Source organism: Solea senegalensis, linkage group LG15, assembly GCF_019176455.1.
Source record: "Solea senegalensis isolate Sse05_10M linkage group LG15, IFAPA_SoseM_1, whole genome shotgun sequence".
Lineage (NCBI taxonomy): Eukaryota > Metazoa > Chordata > Actinopteri > Pleuronectiformes > Soleidae > Solea > Solea senegalensis.
Genome location: NC_058035.1, coordinates 6,594,332 through 6,616,089, shown reverse-complemented (window position 1 = coordinate 6,616,089; position 21,758 = coordinate 6,594,332). Strand labels below are relative to the sequence as shown.

Genomic DNA, 21,758 nt, shown 5'->3' with positions numbered 1-21,758 from the left:
GTTTGTGCTGCCTCGTGTGCAGACATGGAGCGCATCGAATCCTGTTGTGCAAGCGAGTGTGTGCTCAGGTGTCAGCGCACAATCAGCTCGTGTGTTTCCTCAAATATGTATAGAGAAGTAGACTGACTCTGTGTGTGTGTGTGTGTGTGTTCACTGAGGTTGTGAATAGGGTGAAGGGTGATGCACTTGACAGCTGTGCTCTGTTGTGGCAGGTGTGTTGAAGCTGTATATGTATCTGCAACACGCCCTTGCCTGCAGCAGAACGTGCTGGTGTGTGTGTGTGTGAGGGTTCAATGCATACTGAACTGTCAGCTGTTGTGCAGCTGTTGTTTGTGTAGTCACTGGCTGGTGGTTGTTTTTTATTTTATTTTCTTACCACAATCTCTCAGTATTTCATATTTATATTTACGTTTGACGACACGTTGATACCGTAACAGATGAGATGATGGCGTTGCCTTTAAAAGCATCTGCATGTTCAGCTAATGATCCAGAAATGTGATGTCAGGATCGCAGAATTAAAAAAAAGTATATTTCCCATTTTCCAATGTTAAATAATGCGTACACTGGTGAGTGAATGAATGAGGGGGGCTCTCGGCCTTTTGATGAATATTATCAACATAAATCTGAGTAATGACTCAATCAGTTCAGTGGTGCATGTGAGAGGTGGCTGACATGGCAACACTGAAGTATTATTGTGTAAATGTTTCATATGAATAAATGAGGGGACGTTAGAGATGGATGTTTGTCTCGCGCACACACACACACACAGTCCTTTATTGCTGCCAGTTACATGGACATATACGGCCTAACGCATACAGAGCAGCTATTCAACAACCATGCAGAATGCAAACCTGCATCTGATGAGGCTTTTGAAACCTGTGCCAAAAATCAAAAACAATCCAGGATAACGAGTACACACACACACACACACACATCAAAGGTAAAGAGGCATGGCCAATGTTTATTGATCTCCACATCTATTTTTACTCATGGAAATCATTGTAACATAAACCAGTTCCCAGCCAGAGGTGAACAGGCAACATTAAAACCTGTGTAAATAAGTCTCTCTATGTGTGTGTGTGTGTTTGTGTTCTTATACAAGTATCTTTGTAAAGGACCAAAAACGTATATATCTAAGGAAGTGAGGACATTCTGGCAGAGTGAGGACACTTTGGCAGGTCCTCACTTTCTGACACCCTCAAAAATGTCTTTTTCAAGGTTAAGACCTGGTTTTTAAGGTTAGGTTTTGAATCAGGTTTAGGTTAGTGTTAGGGTAAAGGTTAGGGCTAGGCACTTAGTTGTGATGGTTAAGGTTAGGGTAAGAGGCTAGATAATGTATTATGTCTACAAATGTCCTCATTATGAATGCTATACAAACGTGTGTGTGTGTGTGTTCTTGTGTTGTTACCGTCTTAGGACGTTCTCGGGACCAGTGGTCCTCACTTCTCTTCCTCATTTCTGAGGAACTGGTTAAGTTAAGGACTAAGATTTTAATTGTGGTTAGGTTAAGGTAAAGGTTGTGGATAATGCTTTATTCCATCTGTCTTAATGGAATCCACTACAGTGTCCTAAGAGGAATAGCTGTGCAAACTTGTGAGTGTTGTGGGGTGGGATATAAATACCAGGATATGAAATGTGTATTGCTTCTCAGCCCATAGTATATACGTGAATATGAGTTTTGTTTTTCTATTAAACTGTGTAGAGCGCAGCCCCATCTCTGCATGTACGCACACTTTCTCGTTGACTGTCGGTGATCAGCGGAGTAATCGATACCTTACATGTGGAAACATGAATGTCATTTCTGAGGTATTGGTGCGATGTGCTGCTGTGATTCATGAGGTTCTGGGGGAAAAAAAAAATGTGTTCCTTCGTTCAGTTTCTCTTGAATTTGACCTGATGACATGAAAAGTTAAACATATCTTTTGGGAATTGAAAATGTCTTTATTCTTTTAAAAATGCAAACTAAGACTTTTGACTTTGCTGAGGTGTGAATGTGTGTGTGTGTTCTCCTGGTATTCCTCATGTTGTAGGGACCTAAATCTGTTCACACATTATGGGGACTTATCTTCCTTATGGGGACAAAAATCATGTCAATATAAATGACTGCGTTTTATGGTGAAGACGTTTGAAAGTTAGGCTGAGGTCAGTGTTAGGCCAGATGTAATTATGGTTAAGGTTTGAGTATGTCTCCAGGACTTTGGCCCAGATTATTTTACATTACATTACATGTCATTTAGCAGACGCTTTTATCCAAAGCAATTTACAAGGGAATTGAGTACAATCAGTCAGGGGTGGGGCCACACGGTGGTTTAGTGGTTAGCACTCTCTCGCCTTGCAGCGAGAAGACCCGGGTTCGAGTCCAGGTTGGAACAAGGGCCTTTCTGCATGGAGTTTGCATGTTCTCCCCGTGTGTGCGTGGGTTCTCACCGGGTTCTCCGGCTTCCTCCCACAGTCCAAAAACATGCAATGTGGGGATTAGGTAAATTGGACACTCTAAATTGTCTCTTTCTGTGTGTGTGGCCCTGCGATGGACTGGCGAGCTGTCCAGGGTGTACCCCGCCTATCGCCCGATGTAGCTGAGATTGGCACAGCACCCCACGCGACCCTCTGGTGGAGGATAAAGCGGTTAGATGATGACTGACATGACAGTCAGGGGTGGAGTTGAACTTGTGACCATGATGTCTTTTGCACACAGGGTACCGGTCTTAACCACTGAGCCACTCCACCCCATATGCTATACATTATAGTGGATTAACAACTCTCAACATTCTCTATGGACACTTTATGGTCACAAAAGGTTGTCTAACGGCGAGACAAAAAAGCAGCAAACATGTCATTGAGTTTTTGTGCATTTTGAATTCAGTGAGCTTTTTGTTAAATTGGATAATATCAATTTTTACCCCTTGAGCTTCACCACAAAGTGCATTCAGTTGTGTGTGAGACACTGAATATTAGTCATCGTGTTATACAAAATGAACCCATGCTTTGATAATGTCCCTCGTTAGTGTGATCAGGGTAAATTCACGAGGTGGCGGAAACATGTGAATATCACAGACTGTTGGACTCAGTGCCAGACAGCAAGGAGAACTAAATGTCTATCATGAATGAGAATGCAAAAACCTGAGAGACTCCTCAGCATTTATGTTCATCAGGAGTCAAACTCTGGTCAAGATGAACCTGGAATCTTCTGGAGTTACCTCACCACAGTCACTGTGCTGCTTTGTACTTTCCAATAATCACTCGGCTGTATTTTAAGAGCTGTAACAAAAATGAAAATATCCATGTGCTACTCATCTTGAAACAAGATTATCATTTTCCCTGAGTAATAGAAATATGACATTGCTATGAGCTGAGCAACACTGTTGTAGCAACCAGCACTAGAAGAATTAAAAAAAATATCACATGACTGAAATAGTTCACTTCCTGTTATATGAACCGAAATGTACGACATGATGAATATAATAAACACCAACAACTAAATGTTCAAAGCCCCAAAACATCAGTGGAGTTTGACGACAGAAGTCTGATATTTAGTGACTTTGTTTCCAAAGACGATACTTCACTTTCAGTGTTTCAGTTTTACTTCTGTCTGCTGTTGCTTTTGTTTCCCAGGCATCGCCCGGCACGCAGCTGTAACCTCTGCCGCTCGAAGGTCGCGCCGACACTGTACCATAAAAAAACCTCATGCCCAATAAAAGTTGCGTAAAGGTTCACAAACTGCCGCACAGCACACTCACCAGATGGATGTGCTTTATGAGTCAGAAAATAAGGAGCAGCAGCACCTGCTCGCAGTGACTTTAACCATTTGCGGGATTGTCACACGTCGGAGCCGCTCTCGGCCACATTGCACCGCGAGGGTTTTTCTGACTCTTTGTCCCACTGCACCAAAGGCAGCCGAGAGACTCTCGTCATCTGTGGAGGAGGATCATCAAAAATCTAGAGCAGGCACTGCACTCTTTCCTCCGGGCTTTTCACCTCCCTCCTCTCGCTGTCACAATAGCAGTGACCAGCTGAGACTCTCAAGGGTAAGAGGTAAGAGTGTAACACCCTGATAATTAAAAATAGATTTATTTAAGCTTCCTCTGACGAAAGCAGCCCCCGTCCTCCTTGACTTCCTCGCTCACCCCAGTCTCCTTGTTACCAGGAGAAAAGCTACTGTCAAGTGCATCACACACACACACACTCACAGGTAGTGCATTCCTCATGTTGCCATGGCAGCAGCAGCAGGCATGAATGAGTTGTTGAGACAAAAGTTGTCCCTTCTGGACGTGCAATGCAGTAATAATGTCTCTTAATATTGTGATTCCATGATTTTTTAGAATGCAATAGCTTACTTTTTAAAATTGCAAACAAGTTGTGGTAACAAGGGGAGAATATTACAGTAATACGATGTTCTTTACAAAGTAATACTTGCTAATGAGAATTACTGTACACTAATATTAGGGTTATAACTTAATAAATCAATATTAATTATTTCTCTATTGGTAATACCAAGCTACAAGACTTCATTATTAAAAAATGATTACCACTCTGTTTCAGTAGAGCCCAGATGGTCAAGCTCCTTCCCTTTTGAAATACATTTTTTACCTGATTTTATTTTGCATGTGGCCCAGAGCATCAGTTATCAGTTAAAAATGTGTAGAAATGTCCCAAACTTGCATTTAAACTGTAATTTCTGGGGGCAGGGAGGATTTTTTGCACACACAAATACTTTTTTTTTTTTTTAAAGAAGCCATGTGATGGCGACATGGTTGCGACTCGCATATTGTAACTTTTTGGGACGCAGCAACATCTACTTTTTGACATGATTCTTTTTCATAGTCAAAGCTGGCCAACGGAGCAGCCTCGGTATTTTCTAATACCATATTTTTTTCTAATGCAGTCCATAGCTTGGTATTAAGGAGATAATTGTACAGTAATATTAGGTTATAATAATAATAATAATAATAATAATAATAATAATAGGTAGAATCACTACAATGCAATACCTTCACATGAAAATGGAAGTTGAACAGAATCCTTCCTTTTGACCCAAACACACATTCTCTAGTGTTATAACCAAGCTATTATTTGTCAACTACAAAGATGGAGGCACCATAATATTTGTGTTATCACTATCATCCGACACACAGCTCTACTAACTGTTTTTTGGCCCTGGTTTCTGCTTTAACTCCTCACGTTAAATACAGAATTACAGTCTACAGATACGTTCTCAGTGAGCTTCTTCCTTTAAGTTAATTCACCTTTTTTGTAAAAGTGTGTTTATGAACATTTTATTTGAATTTGCTGTGGTCATAAATTGACGATGCTTGATTTCTAGTTTACTTTACAACATAACGCATGTACTGTGTGTGTAAAAAGCTGAAAAGCGTTTACCGGGTGTACAAAGTCTTCACATTTATGACTCGCATAGAAAACAAACTGTATTTTGAAACAGTACAAATTGGAAATGGAGACACTGTGCATCTGTAAATGATGAGACTGAACTACTCAGCTGTGAAACACACCTTTCCTGTCGGGGAGCTACAAAACATGTTCAAACTTATACAAGAACAGTATCTTCAAATACCACCAGGGTCCACTGGAGGTAGAAGACATACAGTGTATTTTCCACCACTGGTGACATAAATCCACTGTATCACAATCAATAGCAAAAACAGTTCTTCTGTAAGTGAATGTCTTTAGTTAAAGCAGTTCAAACGCACCGCTCTGACTTTGAAGGAGAGGCAAGAACATCCGAGCTGCCGCATCAGTGAGATTCACGTGGAAGTGAGAAGAAGTATCGACTCTGCAAAATGTGTCCGTCTGGTACAAAACTCTGGTTTTTCTTAAGACAAATCAGTGGAGTAAGAAAGACCTTTCCAAAAACCCATCAGTCACCTCTCTGCCCACTACTTTTGCTTCTTCTTGGCTGGTTTAATAGGGGTGATCTCCTCCTCCTCTTCCTCATCATCATCGTCTTCGTCATCATCCTCAGACAGATCACAGTCTGCCGCCTGTGAGGCTGCGAAAGAACAAAAGACAATGTTAAATAAGGCTATCTGAATTCTGGTGGCAGATGTAATCATAGAGCAGAAAAGGATTTGTTTAATTTGCCCCATCGCATGAGCACGAGATGAGGTCTGATCCTGACTGTCAAGCTTTGCCTTCACAACTGGTTAAAGTGCATATCACAAAAGTTCTGAAACAGGGTAGTCTACTTTTTAACAAACATGTCAAAGGTCTTCATTTTCATTTTCAAGGAAAAGACATTTTCATTGCCCAAAGAAATGTTTCCCGTTTCGCGTCATCAGGTGAAATTCAAGTGAAAGTGAATGAAGGAACAAAGTATTTCAGAACCTAATGAATCACAGCGGCCACAAAAAATACTGGGAGATCAAACACATTTACTCTATAATTCAAATGAAGGTAAAAGTATGAGTGAGGACCTGGTAGAGAAATGGCGAGGCTTGAATGAATACCCCACCCAGAAGAATGCAAAACAATGGAGGTTTAAAAAGGCCTTAGTTACCAATGAGGTGCAGTCCACTGACAGTGACTGGTCCTGACCCGGACCTTAGTCGGATGGTCACTGGGGCTTTCAGCTCAAATTCTCCCAGACTGACCTGAAGAGAGAAGAGTAAAAAAAATAAGCTTAAGCCTCTGCTGTGTGCCACATGAACCTGTGAATGTTTTGAGTTTTTTTTACCATGGGTAGACAGCTGATGTGAAGGTTGGCGATGGGCACTGAAATGGTCTTTCCTTGGTGGTTCATGGCTGTGACCTCCACTACATTGCTCTCCTCCTTGGCACCTTCTCCTAGACAAACCTACAGGGACCACAGATTTGTTTAGAGGATGTCTTATCTAAAGAACTGTCTTCATACATTGTGTGACTTCAAGACCAAACACTTTTATTGGCATCAGCCAGTTATTAAGAACTCAATTGTCTGATTATTTCTTATTTATGCAAGTTAAAACATATTTGTCCTCAGAAACGGTTCAAAAAGTGTGATTACCTGTGTTCGAGGGGTGGGTCAAAATATCAGTTTGGTGATATATCGCCGCTGTCCTTCCTCGTGCAATACGATAATAGACACAGCAGGGAATATATCATTATCTAAACACCTTCCAGTTTAACTCGACGGGCGTCACTACTACATGTCTCCTCACGGTGGCGCTGCTCAAATGAATGAAGGAAACTTGGGGGAAAGTTACCTGGCCGAAGAAGAGGGAGTTTACGGCGGGATAATGGCGGAGAAAGCTACTTTAAGAGATGCTCCATCCATGTTCAATACATAGACTTTATGCACTTTTTTCTCTGTTGTGAATAGAGAAATACTGTGCTTTTAACTTTTCACGGGAACCTTTTGATTTCTTCAGTTAGACAGATATCCAGATTGTTTTGCTATATATGAATTATCACAGAATCGTTGTCTTCAGACTTCCCTCCGAAGCTACGCCTCCAGAGCACAGGAACACACAACGAACACGGATTCACAAGTACTGCGCAGCATCGGTAACTTTCAGTGGCGCTGACTTTTTCTGGATACTTTCACAAATATAATCAAAGACATTAAGTTATTTAATTCCATTTATTATTTCTGTTACTGATGTTCCTCCAATTACCAGAGGAAGCTCATGTACCACTGACAGGCCACGTACCACAGTTTGAGAACTATGGAGCAAATAAGAAATATATGTGGTTGCAATCAGCATGGGCCATAAAAACCCTATATTGATCAAACGCTAGTGAGGACTTTACACATTTTTATTTTCCCACGTGGTGATAACGTGATGACACACAGTCAGGTTGGTTAGGTTTCACAGTACATACTGTTCTGAGCTCCAGGAAATGCTCCAGCTCCAGCTCCTCCTCGTCCTCCTCTTCTTCGTCTGCCTGGAAAGTGTAGAAAGGCACTTTGGAGGAGAGCTCGCAGCCTAAAACAAACCAAAACGCCCAAAGCACGATTAAATACCGACTCTCGTTTCCTCTTCAACATTACAAACGCAAACAGACTGGAAAACGTAGCGCTGGAACAATTCTGTGAACACCGAGGAAGAGTCACAGAGGGGACCCACGTGCGCGCGGGAACCTACAAACTATTACGATTTAAATGTTTCTTACTGAACAGGAAACTCTCCAGCTTGGTTTGGCCGCTCATTCCGACCTCCGAGGACTCGTCGTCGTTGAGGGACATATTTTTCTAAAGTGAACAAGAGCAAGGGTTTGCAAAGCGTTCACACCTTACGACTAAACAGCGCGGCGCAAAGTGTGGACGTCAATGCTACGTCATCACTAGGCGACTGTACCTTAAAAAAAATTACAACGCTGAACATTTTAATATCATCATCATCATGTATATGTATACACACACCTATGTGTGTATACATATACATATATATGTATGTATACACACATAGGTGTGTGTGTATAATGTTTGTCTCAGTTCAGTTCATATTTTTTAAATGTATTTTGTGTTGTACATGTTAACATTTTTGTACCTAATTGTCTGATGTAGTGTTTTGTTTATTTATGTTCATATTAAAATGTTCAGTGTTGTAATTTTTTTAAAGGTACATTGTACACAAATGTTTTAAGGAATAACGCTTGTACCAAACTTTCAGGAATATTGAAAGAATAAATAAATCACTTACTTGATCTACAGTTCTTTTCTTTGTCCAAAGGATTTTTGTCTGTTGAGACATATAAACCAACACAATTGACACAAACTACAAAATTACTCATTGTGGTTTATTAGTTTTTAATCTTATGTATCTTACATACAAATTTTACATTGGGAAACTGACTTTTTATTTTTTTTTATATAACACCCCAAACTCAAATAATCATAATGCACAATCTGAGCCCTTTCTCTTAGTCACAGCCCACATCTATTAAAACTGGTTGCTGCAAAATGAACCATTTAAAACAAGTGTGAAAGTTCCGCTGTTGCTTATGTAGACAAAGAGCAAATCTGGTGGTGAGTTTCTTCTTCTTCAAAAAAAGCTGGATGGGACAAATGTACAGGACAGTGCTTTATAACAAGGCCAACATTTGTTTTTACAGAAAACCGTTGTCAGCCATAGTCCCAGTAAAGATATACAAAATAATAACAGTACAATAAATATGCTTATAGGAGGTGAGTGGCATGCGTCTTCCTCTTCGTTATGTAAAATAAGATTATTTTTAACGACTGCCACAGCAAATCCAGTACACCTCATGCACATTAAGAATGTACACCAGTATCAAAAACATCACATTGGCAGGCAGCTACTTAAGAGCAACTGATGATCCTCGAGTAACCAACAGAACACTCCTATCTATAGTCAAAGTGCTTTTCTTTTTTTAATTAACTATATAGATTTACAAAAACAAATGGAAAATGTGTCAGAGTACGAAACATTCAATGGGCATCTAATGAAGGCCAAGGAATTTCTGAATCCCCCCACACACACTACCACCACTTCGGTTCAACAGTGTGGGAGCCACTGCCACTTTGGTGACAGAATTGAACAGCCTTGGCGACCCCTAATGTTCTCACCATAGCTCAGCTGAGAGGACGTTTGTTTGAGAATGTGCAATGCTGAAAACAAAAGCAGGGAGGGAAAACAGACGACTAGTGTATACCGACTATTATAATGACTGACAAGGTTCAGAAAACCTGAAACTGCAGCCCTAGTCTTGAATTTCTGGTTGGGGTGAATTGAGCAGTGTTACTTCAAGGAGAACATAATCCTGTGTGTGTGTTTGGACTCCTTTTTTTATATTATTACCTCAAATTGTTATAATTACAGCTGGTCAGAATATGTTAGGATTTTGGCCCCATAGGGATTGGTGGGGGAAATGTGGATTTCTCTTGATTATAGTTTTTAATTCTTTCAAAAAGGCAAATATAAGTAAACATCAGATTTTAACTATTGAAACAAACGTATTAAGTACAAAACTTAAAAAATCCCCTCAGCATTTACTAAATGAATATGATTAGGCAGACTCCGACAGACTCCGACAGAATTGTCCCCGTCAGCATTGTTTTGCATGATAGGACATCTGTGATGCAGTCTTGGATGTGCTTGGGTAAACTAAGAAAAGTGACTGTCAGTGTTGGACTGTTTTTTGGAACTTGAGCAACAAGGCCAGAGTCCAAAATCAACCTTTCCTTATTTTAGACACAAGAGACCGGGGGTTTGCTATATAAACCTAAAATCCAAAGGCAATGAACCAAAAGGCAACAGCTCAAAGGGGAAATAAGTAAAAAACTGCTGACTGGTAAAACAAAAAAAAGAGGGGGGCAAAAACAAAGCCCTAAACAAAAACTAGGCTGAGAACCAAGTCTGTAAACGTTGCTATTGTTCTCCAAATGGCAGAAAACAACTGAAATTCAGAGGGATCTAGCAGTCGAGTCTTTAACCGTCTCAACAAATACTATCCGAGGTTTGTGATGATTTCCTGTCAGAAATCACAAAAGCTACGATTCTCCACCCATCATGTGTGCAGACTCACTGTTTCACATCAGGCTTTGTTGGAAACATACCAGTGACAAGGCTGTTGTGGGGGAACCGGAAATATCATCATGTGATGATGAAAGGCAAACTCTCACACAGCACCTTAAATCATGTATAAAGCCGTCCTACTTATGTCGACAGCTGTGCTGCTCTCTCTGTCAAAGCTGGGGAAAGCAAGACATGTGGGCAGTGAGACACAACCTGAGATACAGGGCGCCCTCATTTCACAGCTCTGCCTCCATTTTAGATGCAGACTCTTTGCACTTAGGCAATGCAGCCAATATCCATGTAAATGGCTAATGGATTAAATCAGAAAAACGCTAAAGGAGTTAACGCTCTCTGCCTTCCAGAGGTATATGGGTGGAGGGACCCCAGAAATCCATGCTGGGGTGTCACTCTTCTATGTTTGCTCAAATCAACTGACTACAGATCACCCCTTGGCCTTTTAGCTTCAGATCTGATGAATATAACAGAGCCACTGCATCTAAGGACAGCGCAGGGAAACTGTGTGCGACTGCTGTGCTTCTGTAATCAAATCCTTAAAAGAGGTCTCCTGGGGCTGGCCCTGATGGTAATGTAGTATAAAATCGCCATGGAAGTTTTTCTCATGAAGGTAACAAACATATTCAGGCCATGTAGACTTGTTCTCTCCAGATGTTTCTTCATAAGCTGCGTCCCATAATGATGATATCTTTGGGAAACCCCTCCATTTTGGCCACTTCAAAGCATCCCAGCTTACTATAGAAGTCCAACATTCTCTTATCAGTCTGACGGACCTTACAAAACGCACCATGAGACCCTGGAAGTGAACACAAAAACCAAGTCAAATCACTTAGATCCTGTTACTAATAAAACTAATAACAACACTTATTATGGTGCCTATGTAACTAGTAAAAATAGCTCCAGGTAGCCGCCACCTACCATTAGCTTTTAGAGAAGATAGGAGACATCCCATCATGCTTTTGGCCACACTGGGGTCAGTCACCTTGGCGTGAATGTCAACCTTAATGAGAGAGGGGAAGTTGGAGAGAAAGGATTCTGGAAGACCCTCCTCCTCTTCATGGAAACTCAGCATCATCTTCTACAGCAACAACATAAAAAATCAACATTAGCAGACCAAGTACATGGTTATGGATATTACCAATTTGAAGAGAGTTGCACTAAGACCCTACCTCAGCCTCTGTGAGGTCCTTCTCACAGTCGGGTTTGTGGTATTTCTCTTGCATGAAGGGAATCCAGTTCAACTCGCACGTCTTGATGAAGGGCTTGACATCCACAGTCCCGAGAGCATAGCCACAGATCCCTTCATCGTCCTCCAGCACAAACCCGTAGTCTGAGCTCAGTGTCAGGAGACCACCCACCAACCTGCGAAAGAACGAGCAGTAAGGATACTGGTGTTGTGCAGTTCAGTTGCAAATCTTGGCTGAGTGTAAACAAATACTTTTACCTGTCTCCGATGAGGTTGGGATCATCATCAGGGAAAGTTAAATCCTCCATTCCTTCACAGTACATTTCTTTACATATTGTGTAAACGGCAACCTAGAGAGATAGAACAGAGTACAGCGGATGATGTGGTGGATAGCACATGGCACCCTGTAACATTTATCCCGAGACTCAATATGACGCAGTATTTACATTCAACACACACACATTTGATGCTAAACAGCAGTCAGGGTTATTAGTATTGTGAGAAACAGCATTCCCTGCTGTAACTAGGTCAGATCTGCAGGGAATATGTGCAACTAGCCAACATCATTTCAGCATCCATACATTCATAAACATTAATATGCATCAACTGTTGGCACTAACCAAAAGAAATGACCTCAGTTCTTGAAAAGAGGTGCAATAACATCTTACCTCATCTTTGGGAAAGTATGGCCGTATGGAATAGATTTTGGAGGTTGGCATTGAAGGTGGAGGCTGGTAGAAAAGATCGTTTGCCCCATCTATTGGCAACAACCTCTGTGGGTAGCAAACAAAACAGCCTTAGTTACCCTGAGACCAGGCGGTGTGTCACTTTCGCTGACAGCCTCACTGTGCATTTGCTACAGCTGAACCACTGTCAAACCAAGAGGAACTAAAGAAGACAGCAAAGTGCTTTTTCATGACTAGTAATGAAAACCAATTACATAAACCGATGTTCCTGATGATATGACAGTGAGCAACTGGAGCAAACATGGCAACTTTCTCAGTTTTCGCTTAAGGAACATAGCACAACAAGCACACACACATATTTGCATTTCAAGGGTGGTATTTTGGTCTGACTAAGGTTTTACTGGCTGAAGGAGATGCTTCTTTTCCTTTTATGAGGCATCGCAATATTTCGCTGCGCAGGACCCTCCTGTTGAGAAAAATAATGATGCTGGCGCAGAGAGACAGAGAGAACTCCAGGAAAAAACCAAAGAGTAAAATAAAAATGGGAGCTGACTGAGTCATTCAACAGCATATGAATTGCTATTGTGACTCCTGGCTAGTCTCTGCGGATGGAGACACTACTTTGAGGATGGAGAGCTGTGTTTGATCATGGAGTTTTCCCACTGTAAACATGCTTGCGTACTCGCTGGCGCTTGCGATGCTTGAGCGTGCGCTTGCAAAGGGCTGGCTTGGTAATTTGTGCGCTGTGCTTTCCTGCAAAGAAATGAGATGTCATGAAAATAAAACCTAGCCATGCTCGCTTGCGCCGCGTGCGCTAGGGAAAAGCAGCATCTCCTTGGACAGTTGCTGGAAAAAAACTAAAAAATAATCAGTCAAAGATTGCCATGCCAAACATGGGCTGAAACCCGTTTGGTCAGGATGGGTTACAGGTCAGTCATTCCCCACACACTGAGTGACAATTTAAAAAAATAACACATCAGGACCCTTTGAAAAAAATTGAAGGGGATGGAATCAATATGAATGAGGCCCGACCCAATCTATTTGGCTCACCTTTGACAGACCAAAGCCCTTAATACCTTCGCACATGTTACCATTGTCCTTTTTTTGCTCACAACACTCTTTTTTTTCCATTTGCTGTAAATTCAGTGCATTAGATACCTGGAACTCTCCTGCTAGACCTCCCCTAAAGGCCCAGGGCTCTTGGTCTCCTCTAAGGAATTGTGCTGAGGACTGACTACGACACCCTGTTAGGAGCAGAGCCAAGCGGACATTGTTACCACAAGATGGGGCTCTCCGACACAGATGATGGGAGTGGGGAGATGGGGAGGAAGGGGATCATATGTATCTAATAGCATAGTCCACGTAAATAAGACGTACTGTTTTAATTAAATAAAAAATAACAGTACTGTTTTTAATTAATAAGGTATAACAGGAACTAATTTTGGAAGTGACTAATTACATTATTAGGAGGAAATGTTTGATTAAAGGGGGCTCAAGCAACTAAAGCTTACGTGTCTGCAAGATGGAATCAGGTCCATGATATTGATTTTTTTCTGTCAATGTAACTACACACACTGCTCCACAAAACACTGTACGGGGACAGGTCTTCGGAAATAAGTTCTTTGAGCCAGTGGTACGTACGCAAGCTTTCCAAACACGGAAGACAGATCAGAACTGAGTACAGTTTGGCCCCTTTGTGTTTCAATGAGGGTAATACTTTGCTGATAAGATGACAAGAGTTCATAAATATTTTACTGACCCACACTGCCTATGGACTACAAAGGTAAGCTTCAGCTGCCATCACCCCACTGAGCTCAGCACTCGTGTGAAGTCACATTCTCATCTTATCTGCCTCGTCACACGGCTGAATCGTCACACCAGGGAGAGGGAGCGAGAGTGACGGGAAGTGTGAGCAGTTCCCGAGTTAAAAAGCCTCTCAGCTTTCTGTTTAAAGCCACAGTCAGACAAACCACAGACACGGTAGGTGGTGGCAGCAATTAAGAAATACTTAATAAAACACTCAGGGCATGTGGCGCTTGTATAAAGCAGCGTCGCTGCTGAGAAAGTCTAACCCTGGTTGACGAGTCCTGCCATGTGACCAGACAAATGCAGCGCGCGGGCACAACAACTGCATTGCATATGAACCTTATCCTGAACACTAAAACAATTCCTCTGATGAGATGACTCAAACTCAGCACGCAGATGCACCCATGGGAAGGAACTCTGAACTCGCTTACCCCCCCCAAACAGAACATGAACAAAATTAATTTCTCACTGGACCTTAGCATAACCAGTTCTGTAGGAACCCGTGCTCTTGCATAGCCCAAAGGACATGCATGAGAATGCACTGATCCTCACTACACGGCCACAGATACTGCACGTCCCAGTGTAGTAAGAGGATCATGAGCTGCGGTTAAATTTCAAAGCAAAGTATAAATTCCCTTGAGTAGGTGCATCCGGCTGGTTTGAGCCATTTCTATGGGCCTACTGACAGAAACAAAACACAAGTTAGAGAGAAGCTGCCAAAGGGAGAAATTGTGGGAGTTAACACTTCAAAGCTAAATCGCCGCCCTGAATGTGACTTCGTCTTCAGAGCTGCTTCCTTTTCCTCCAAATCAATCGTTTAAATTTGTGCTACCTAATTTGTGACAAGCAATTTGATTGATAAATTTTTAAACTTGAAGATAGAAACGACGCCTGCACTGTGCATACATCGGCCACTGTCGATCCAATAGCAGTAGAAACTTGTACTGAGGATTCTTCCATCTGTACATAGTGAAGGGAGAAAACAGTAGAAAATAGTTATTAGTAAGTGTTTGCAGTTCAATAACCAGGGAGGTTGTGACTAAGTGCCGGCTGCACAGCTTATAATTAGGGGAAACACTGGGACTGGTGTTAACACCTCCAAATTTCAACAACAGAAGTCAACAGTTTTTAAGAGGATTCAACAAAAACTGTATTCATACACTCCCTTACCACTATGTTGACAAGTGGTGAGAGTTATTTCCTGATATATGTATCCAATAGAATGGATCTTGGATATGGTATTGCCAGCGTGGGTGTGCTGCCTGCTGTGTACTGTGGGCAACAGTCCTCAGCTTTACCATATAGCCGGACAGGACAGAAACCTGCGAATGAAACTGGATTATAGGGAGTAACCTACAGGCCATGCTGGTGCTTCATACTATTTAAAACAACACTCCACGGCAGGTGGAGATTTAAATCACAGAGCTGAATAACACTCAATCTGCATCACAGTGCACCATCTCAAAGATTGAACCAGAGGAAGATGAAGAGAGAAAGAGAGAGAATCCTGGCTGAGAGAGATGAATCCCACCCTAATACAGATTGAGCAAATGATTCAGATTAAATTTTTAATTTTAAATTGAAGTTTCTTAAAAGATGTCTGAATATTTTCTGTTAAAATCGGCTGTTAAAACTCAGTTAGTGATTCAGACATGCAAGTCACTTTATGCACCAGAATGGCCTTGTACAGTCAGTCAGTCAACTCTTGCTCTCCAAGCTCGCGTGCGCGCTAGGACATGGAGGAGGGGTCGGGGACGTCTCCCTGGTGCCCATCCCCACAGACAGAGAGATGGAAGCAAGTGTGTCTGTGTGGGAATGCAGCAGTGATGTTACTGGATACACAGCAAGCAGCAGCAACCCTGCTGGGACATTTGCCACCAAGACCCGGATTATAGAACACTAAGTTTGAGCAGCTTACTGTGGAATAAATAAGGACGATGCTGGGCAGTGCAAGCGGCATTCAGTCAGACAAAAAAAAAATCAAATAAAAAAAATTCAACATGTATGAAACAAGAGCAATTCACAGAATCATCATAAGTGATGCTGGCAGATAATCATCTGAGCTAAGATATTATCTATGAAGACTCTTACCCTGTTGGCAACAAGGAGACCTATTTCTCCAAGTCTTTGATCAGTAAAGCTATCATCTGTTAAGCAGACATTAAAGCATAAGTGTATTATGTATTATAAAAATTGCATTACTGCACTACATAGCACTGGACTGTGTGGTCATCCATGCAGCTACGTAATTGATCACAAAAGTGATTTTTCTTTACATTATGTGAATTCTCTTGAATATGTGTATATTTTAAAAGTTGTGAAAGTCAGGCTTTCCAGACTTGATCTAGTCTGTATAGTATGATAATCTGCTGTTACTGTGCCCTAAGAGGAAGCAACATATGAATCCCTGTATACATACCTAGCCACTGAACAAAAGACTTGACCATAGAGATGATGCTCTTGATGTCCCAGATGTAAGGATAGAGGTCGTACAGGATGGTGCGGTTGGCTGAATTGGACAGTCGTGTGAACATCTGGATGACAGAGCAGCACATCTCCTCAAACTTGTCCGCTCTTAGTTGCCATTCTGCTACCTGCCGCCAAGGAGATGAATAAATAAGAGCAGTTAATAAGGAACAGCACTCAATCTTTTTACTTTGCAAAAGAAAACACACACCAGAATCATTTTTAAAGTTGTTGTTTACAACTATAAAAGTATTATTCAAATGTCTCAGTATACCCTAGTCATTTTGACAAGATTAAGATCTGCACTTCTCTGACTGTAATGAGAAGAGACGGCTAATGGTTTAGTAAGGGAAGCACAGAACAACCATGTCATAACCACACCACCCAATGGGCAGTATGGGTAGTACACATCCACCATTTTGTTTTCAGCAACACTGTTTAGTTAGTTATGTTTAGTTAATATGTGCGTTGATGGTAACATACTAACCCACCTTTTCGGTTTCCTTTCTCTTGCAGTTGACACTGACGACGCTGCTGTTTGCCCGTAGCCAATTGAACTCCTTTAACATCTGCACGGCCTTGGGTCCATGTTCATAAGGCAAGTAGAAGAGCTCTGCCAGAAGGCTCAGGTCCTCGAGAGTGAGAGGCTCGGCTGTGAACAGGGCCTTCTCATCGGGCCCGGGCACAAAAAAATCCTGACAACACAAATAAGCAAAGATGAAACACTGTGAGAATTTTCAATGGCTTTGTATACAATTTCAGACAATTAGGAAAAAAAGAAAGTCACATATGTTTGCTGCACCTGTTTGAGCTGATCATCTGTCTGCATGGGGGCAATATCACTCCCAGAGTCTTCCTGGAGAGACTCTTCAGGAGACTTTAACTCTGCCAGACTCTCTTTGTCTGTATCCATGGGCTTCAGGTCCTCGGCCATCTTGTCAGCTAATAGTGGACCAACATCCTTCTCCTCTGGGTCAGCTTCAACTTCTGGCTCTGGCTCATCCTGCTTCTCAACCACCATCTCCATTGGCTCCTCATCTGAATCCTTCTTCTCCACCTCCACCTGTGCAGGTGCAGATGAAAAGCAGACTTAAGATTCTCTTCTCCAAGTATAAACATGTAGGACTTACAGTACTTGGGTCATAAAGCTCACCTCTTCTACCTCCTGAGGTATTTTTGCCATGGGATGTGAGAGTGGATCCAGACAGAGGGGTGACATAGCAGGTGACATGATAGGCTGCTGGAACACAGTTGTGACTGTTGTGGAGGAGCAAAGAGAGGGGGCAGCCATGGACGACACATCTATGACTGTGCTTTTGGCACCACTCTGGGGCACCTGTCGGCCTGAAAGACAATACCATTTCACTGAATTGTGCTTTTTTGTTAGGGTACACATGATGATCAATAATTGCAGGCACTGCTCGTACTGTTGTACTGATGAGGCACACCAAATTCGCCCAGCCATTCCGTGAGAGCCAGTTTCAGAGCAAGCTGTGGGCTGTAGAGCATGTCTGTCTCCAGTTCTTCATCACTGCCCTCATTCTCTAATTTGATCTGGATGGACACTGTGCTGTCCTCGCCATCCGCTGGTGAAGGAAAATATGGAGAATCAAACCACGAGTAAGAATAAACTCCCATACAGATAGATGATCCACACTGTTTGCATGCCAACATTTTACAGAAGAGCATAATCATAACATTATACTTACTCATGACCACATCCTTGCGCACACCGTTCATATTCGACTTGTACCATGTGGCCAGAGTGTGTATCGCAACAAAGTTGGACTCAAACTCGCAGTTGGGATTGGTAAGTACTCCCTTCAGTCTGGGGATGAGCTCTGTGGAGCGGCCCTTGTATGGACCCAAGAAAAGTCTCTTCTGGTCGTAATCATTGGCATGAATATTGTCCCAGATCACGGGGGCCCTTTTCAGGATTTTTGACACCTCCTCGATTGATTCCACTGTAATATCTTTGGAAACAACCTTGGGGCCTTGAGAAAAGCAAACACATTCCAGTTCATTATTTGACATATTCTCTACTGTGAATGACTTCAACAGGATTGGTACAGTGTTTATCCAATGGCCTAAACTGTCTTTGACTTTTGCAATCATACAATGTCAATATGATGCCACTATGTGTACAATAAACAATGGCGACTGAAACTTGGTGCATCACGTTTAAGATGGAGCCAATACATTGTTAAAAACAGTTTAGTTACTTGAGTGTTAAATTAAATTTAAGTGATTGAGGCAGACACGAGTGAGGTTTGCGAGTTAGGAAATCACTATTACTGTGGTCCGCATCACTATGATGTCAAGTTACTTTGCTAGGCAGGCTTACAACAGTCCACAGTGTAGAGAACCCAGCAAAGTAATGCCTGTGGAATCTTTGAAACAAATGAGTATAATAATTCATCAGACTAACCCGTCCACAGCACATCAATGCCAGGCAGTAGCTTCTCTCCCACTGTATGAAGGTAGGGAGACTGAGAGACATTTGGGAAACAGAAGGTTCCACAGTACTCTGCAATTCAAGGGCAAAACAATGAATAAATAAACAAGATAATTGGAAATAAAAATCACACAGCATGAAATGTGCAAATGACTCCAGAATCGCAGAGCTGAACTACCTGTGGGACAGAAAAGGAAGGTTTCAGGCTCTCCTAGGTACTGGTAGATTTCATTGGTAATGGAAACCTGAGCATGTGCGAATGAGCTGAACACCTCTTTGTCAGCAGGGCACATGTTGTGGTCAATATCATCAAAAAGTAAGGCAAATGACTTGCAGCCAAAGTGAGTAACCTGGGAATGAAAACAGATGGTGAGATGCTCTAATGATACTGCATGTAGTATCGTCGTGACACATTGTATATACAGATTGTTTGTATTACCTGATCAAGTTTCCTCTTGAGTGCAGAAACCTCTTTCTGGTTGGAAAAGGTGATGTCCAGTCCAGGGGATATAGCATAGATAAATTCTGTCCCATAGTCCTTTGCAGCACCAATTAAAGTCATAAGTTGCTCTGGAAGACAGTTGGAGAGGTCACTTAGTAATGTGCTCATCCAAAAATTTTATTTTACATTCAACACAGAGTTTTAAAACTGAAATATGCTGAAGGCATGGGATTGTGCTTCTTTAACTTGAATAACCTTACATTATTACGTTTCTTTGCCACAAGACAGTTGATCCAAATATCTGCTCAAAATAGTCACCTGCTTCTTCCACCGAGTACAGCTCTCTCCAGAACATTCTGTGTTTGTAGTCATCTTTAGGTGCATAAAGGTATGTATTCAGTCCCCATTTCTGCTGCCTGAGAAATTAAATGTTACGCAACTTAAATATAATACCTAAATTTTGAATGTACATAATGTCAGCATTATTTAATATGTAGTCACATAGATCATACCTCCTGAACAACTCTTTCCTCTGCTCCATTGTCCATGGTCGACCATAAAAGCCTGCATCAGCAAACAGTACATTCAGTTGTCATGTTGTCTGTGCTACTGATAATCAAATGCATTTCCTGTGCACAGTGAGCTTTGTACAAGCAGCAGTGTTCCCCCCAGGTGTAGGCTGGCTGAAAGCGGCATTACACATGCTCTTCTTCTTTTGTTTTTAACATTTATTTCTGTTTGTTATTATTATTTTTACAGACTTAATAACAAATACAATGTCCAGGTTAAGTGCATGTATATATTTGGATTCAAATTAACTTTGAAAGGGAACAAAAACATTTTGTATTCAAAATTATATTTGACAAAAACAAATAACTGTGTGCTTTGCTCAATATGTATTGTGTCCACGTTTAGTAGTTATAGCTCATCTTGACTGTATATGTATGTGCGGCGCTCTGCTGGATAGAAAAGGAACTGCTCATATAAAAGGAAAAGAAATATGTACAGTACTTCTATTTATCCCCACAGGTAAAATTCAAATGAATAATTCAGCACAAAGGAGAACAACAAATGTATATGAAATACATATTAACAGAGATCAAATTCAGGAAGCATGAGCATAACAACACCGACAATACAGGGTGACAATTCGTGCATTTTTCATGAGCAAAAACAGTCGTTTAATTCCACATAAACGCTTATTTTGATGGCCTGGCAAAATCAATTTGTACCTAACAAAACTATTAGTATTATTATAACAATATATCCATGTCCAATTGGTTTCATTAATCAAAGTCATTTTTTGCTGCAGTTTTTCGATGCCATTTTTAGGAATATATATATATGCAGACACCAGGTAAATCAATTTTATTTTAAAAGCTTTTACCTTCGACGACTCCACTAATGAATTTTCTGTGGTCCGTCGACTCGATACCAATACCGGACTCCTCCACCGGGCCAGGGGCCTCGGCACAAGGCTCTCCGGAGACTGGGCTGGGGCTCGGCTCTCCGTCAACAAGAGGGGCATCCAGCGGCTTCTCTTTCTGAACCATAACGAGCGGTATGAACCCTCCGAACTCCGAATAATGCGAAATATATTGATTTTTGACGTGACGTTACGAGGGGAATTCACCAAACAAAACCCAGACGGAACAAATCGCGTCACAATCCGTCAGCGTCAGCTAGCATACGATATTAGCAAATCTATCAAAACTGCTCAACCTTTAGCTACCGCTGCAACCAGATGTCGTCGAAATTGCAATCAGGTGCTGGAAGGCATGATTTGTTTGCATTACCGTGTGTAGAAAAATCACACATATGCTCGTTTTCATCCGATCATTTCCCTCTGTCTACGGTAGATTTGCCGTGGTTTTCTGTCGTTTCTTCCTGTTTACACCGAGTGCGCATGCGCCCAGGACTAGATTAAACCAGTCAAAACTAGTTCGGGGTGACAAAACACTGCAAAGATGTTCACAAGGCGAAGAGATAGATGAAACCTAACGCCGCAACATCACCACCAACACGCGCATCATAACGACAGCGGTCATCATCCGAAAATTTAGATTTGTATTTATTTAGTTAGTTTCGGGCTTAGTATTCTCACGTAAACAACTTTGATATCAAACACATGTTGATGACATCACCTAAAGATAAAAAGGACAAGGCTGGAAGCCCCTCCGTACATGCTTCAGGTATTATTTTCCAAAAAATTTTAATACCCTTTTAAACA

At 41.6% G+C, this 21,758-nt stretch overlaps 2 protein-coding genes across 2 annotated transcripts; both read right to left on the bottom strand.

Annotated features, from left to right (window-relative positions):
* Positions 1-5,524: 5,524 nt before the first annotated feature.
* On the bottom strand, positions 5,525-8,273 carry npm3 (nucleophosmin/nucleoplasmin, 3). The gene is made up of 5 exons (XM_044045133.1): positions 8,107-8,273; positions 7,816-7,919; positions 6,689-6,808; positions 6,512-6,605; positions 5,525-6,004 (listed from the first exon to the last, which is right to left on the bottom strand). Exons 1-5 carry the CDS (start codon positions 8,177-8,179, stop codon positions 5,892-5,894), a joined length of 504 nt encoding a protein of 167 aa, XP_043901068.1. The 5' UTR covers positions 8,180-8,273; the 3' UTR covers positions 5,525-5,891.
* A 446-nt stretch (positions 8,274-8,719) lies between these two features.
* On the bottom strand, positions 8,720-21,429 carry oga (O-GlcNAcase). Its single transcript, XM_044045583.1, has 18 exons — positions 20,916-21,429; positions 20,041-20,092; positions 19,847-19,944; positions 19,526-19,656; positions 19,265-19,436; positions 19,060-19,158; positions 18,341-18,625; positions 18,059-18,217; positions 17,785-17,975; positions 17,434-17,694; positions 17,123-17,326; positions 16,585-16,759; positions 13,518-13,603; positions 12,342-12,446; positions 11,932-12,023; positions 11,657-11,849; positions 11,406-11,565; positions 8,720-11,283 (listed from the first exon to the last, which is right to left on the bottom strand). Exons 1-18 carry the CDS (start codon positions 21,079-21,081, stop codon positions 11,147-11,149), a joined length of 2,766 nt encoding a protein of 921 aa, XP_043901518.1. The 5' UTR covers positions 21,082-21,429; the 3' UTR covers positions 8,720-11,146.
* Positions 21,430-21,758: the final 329 nt, after the last annotated feature.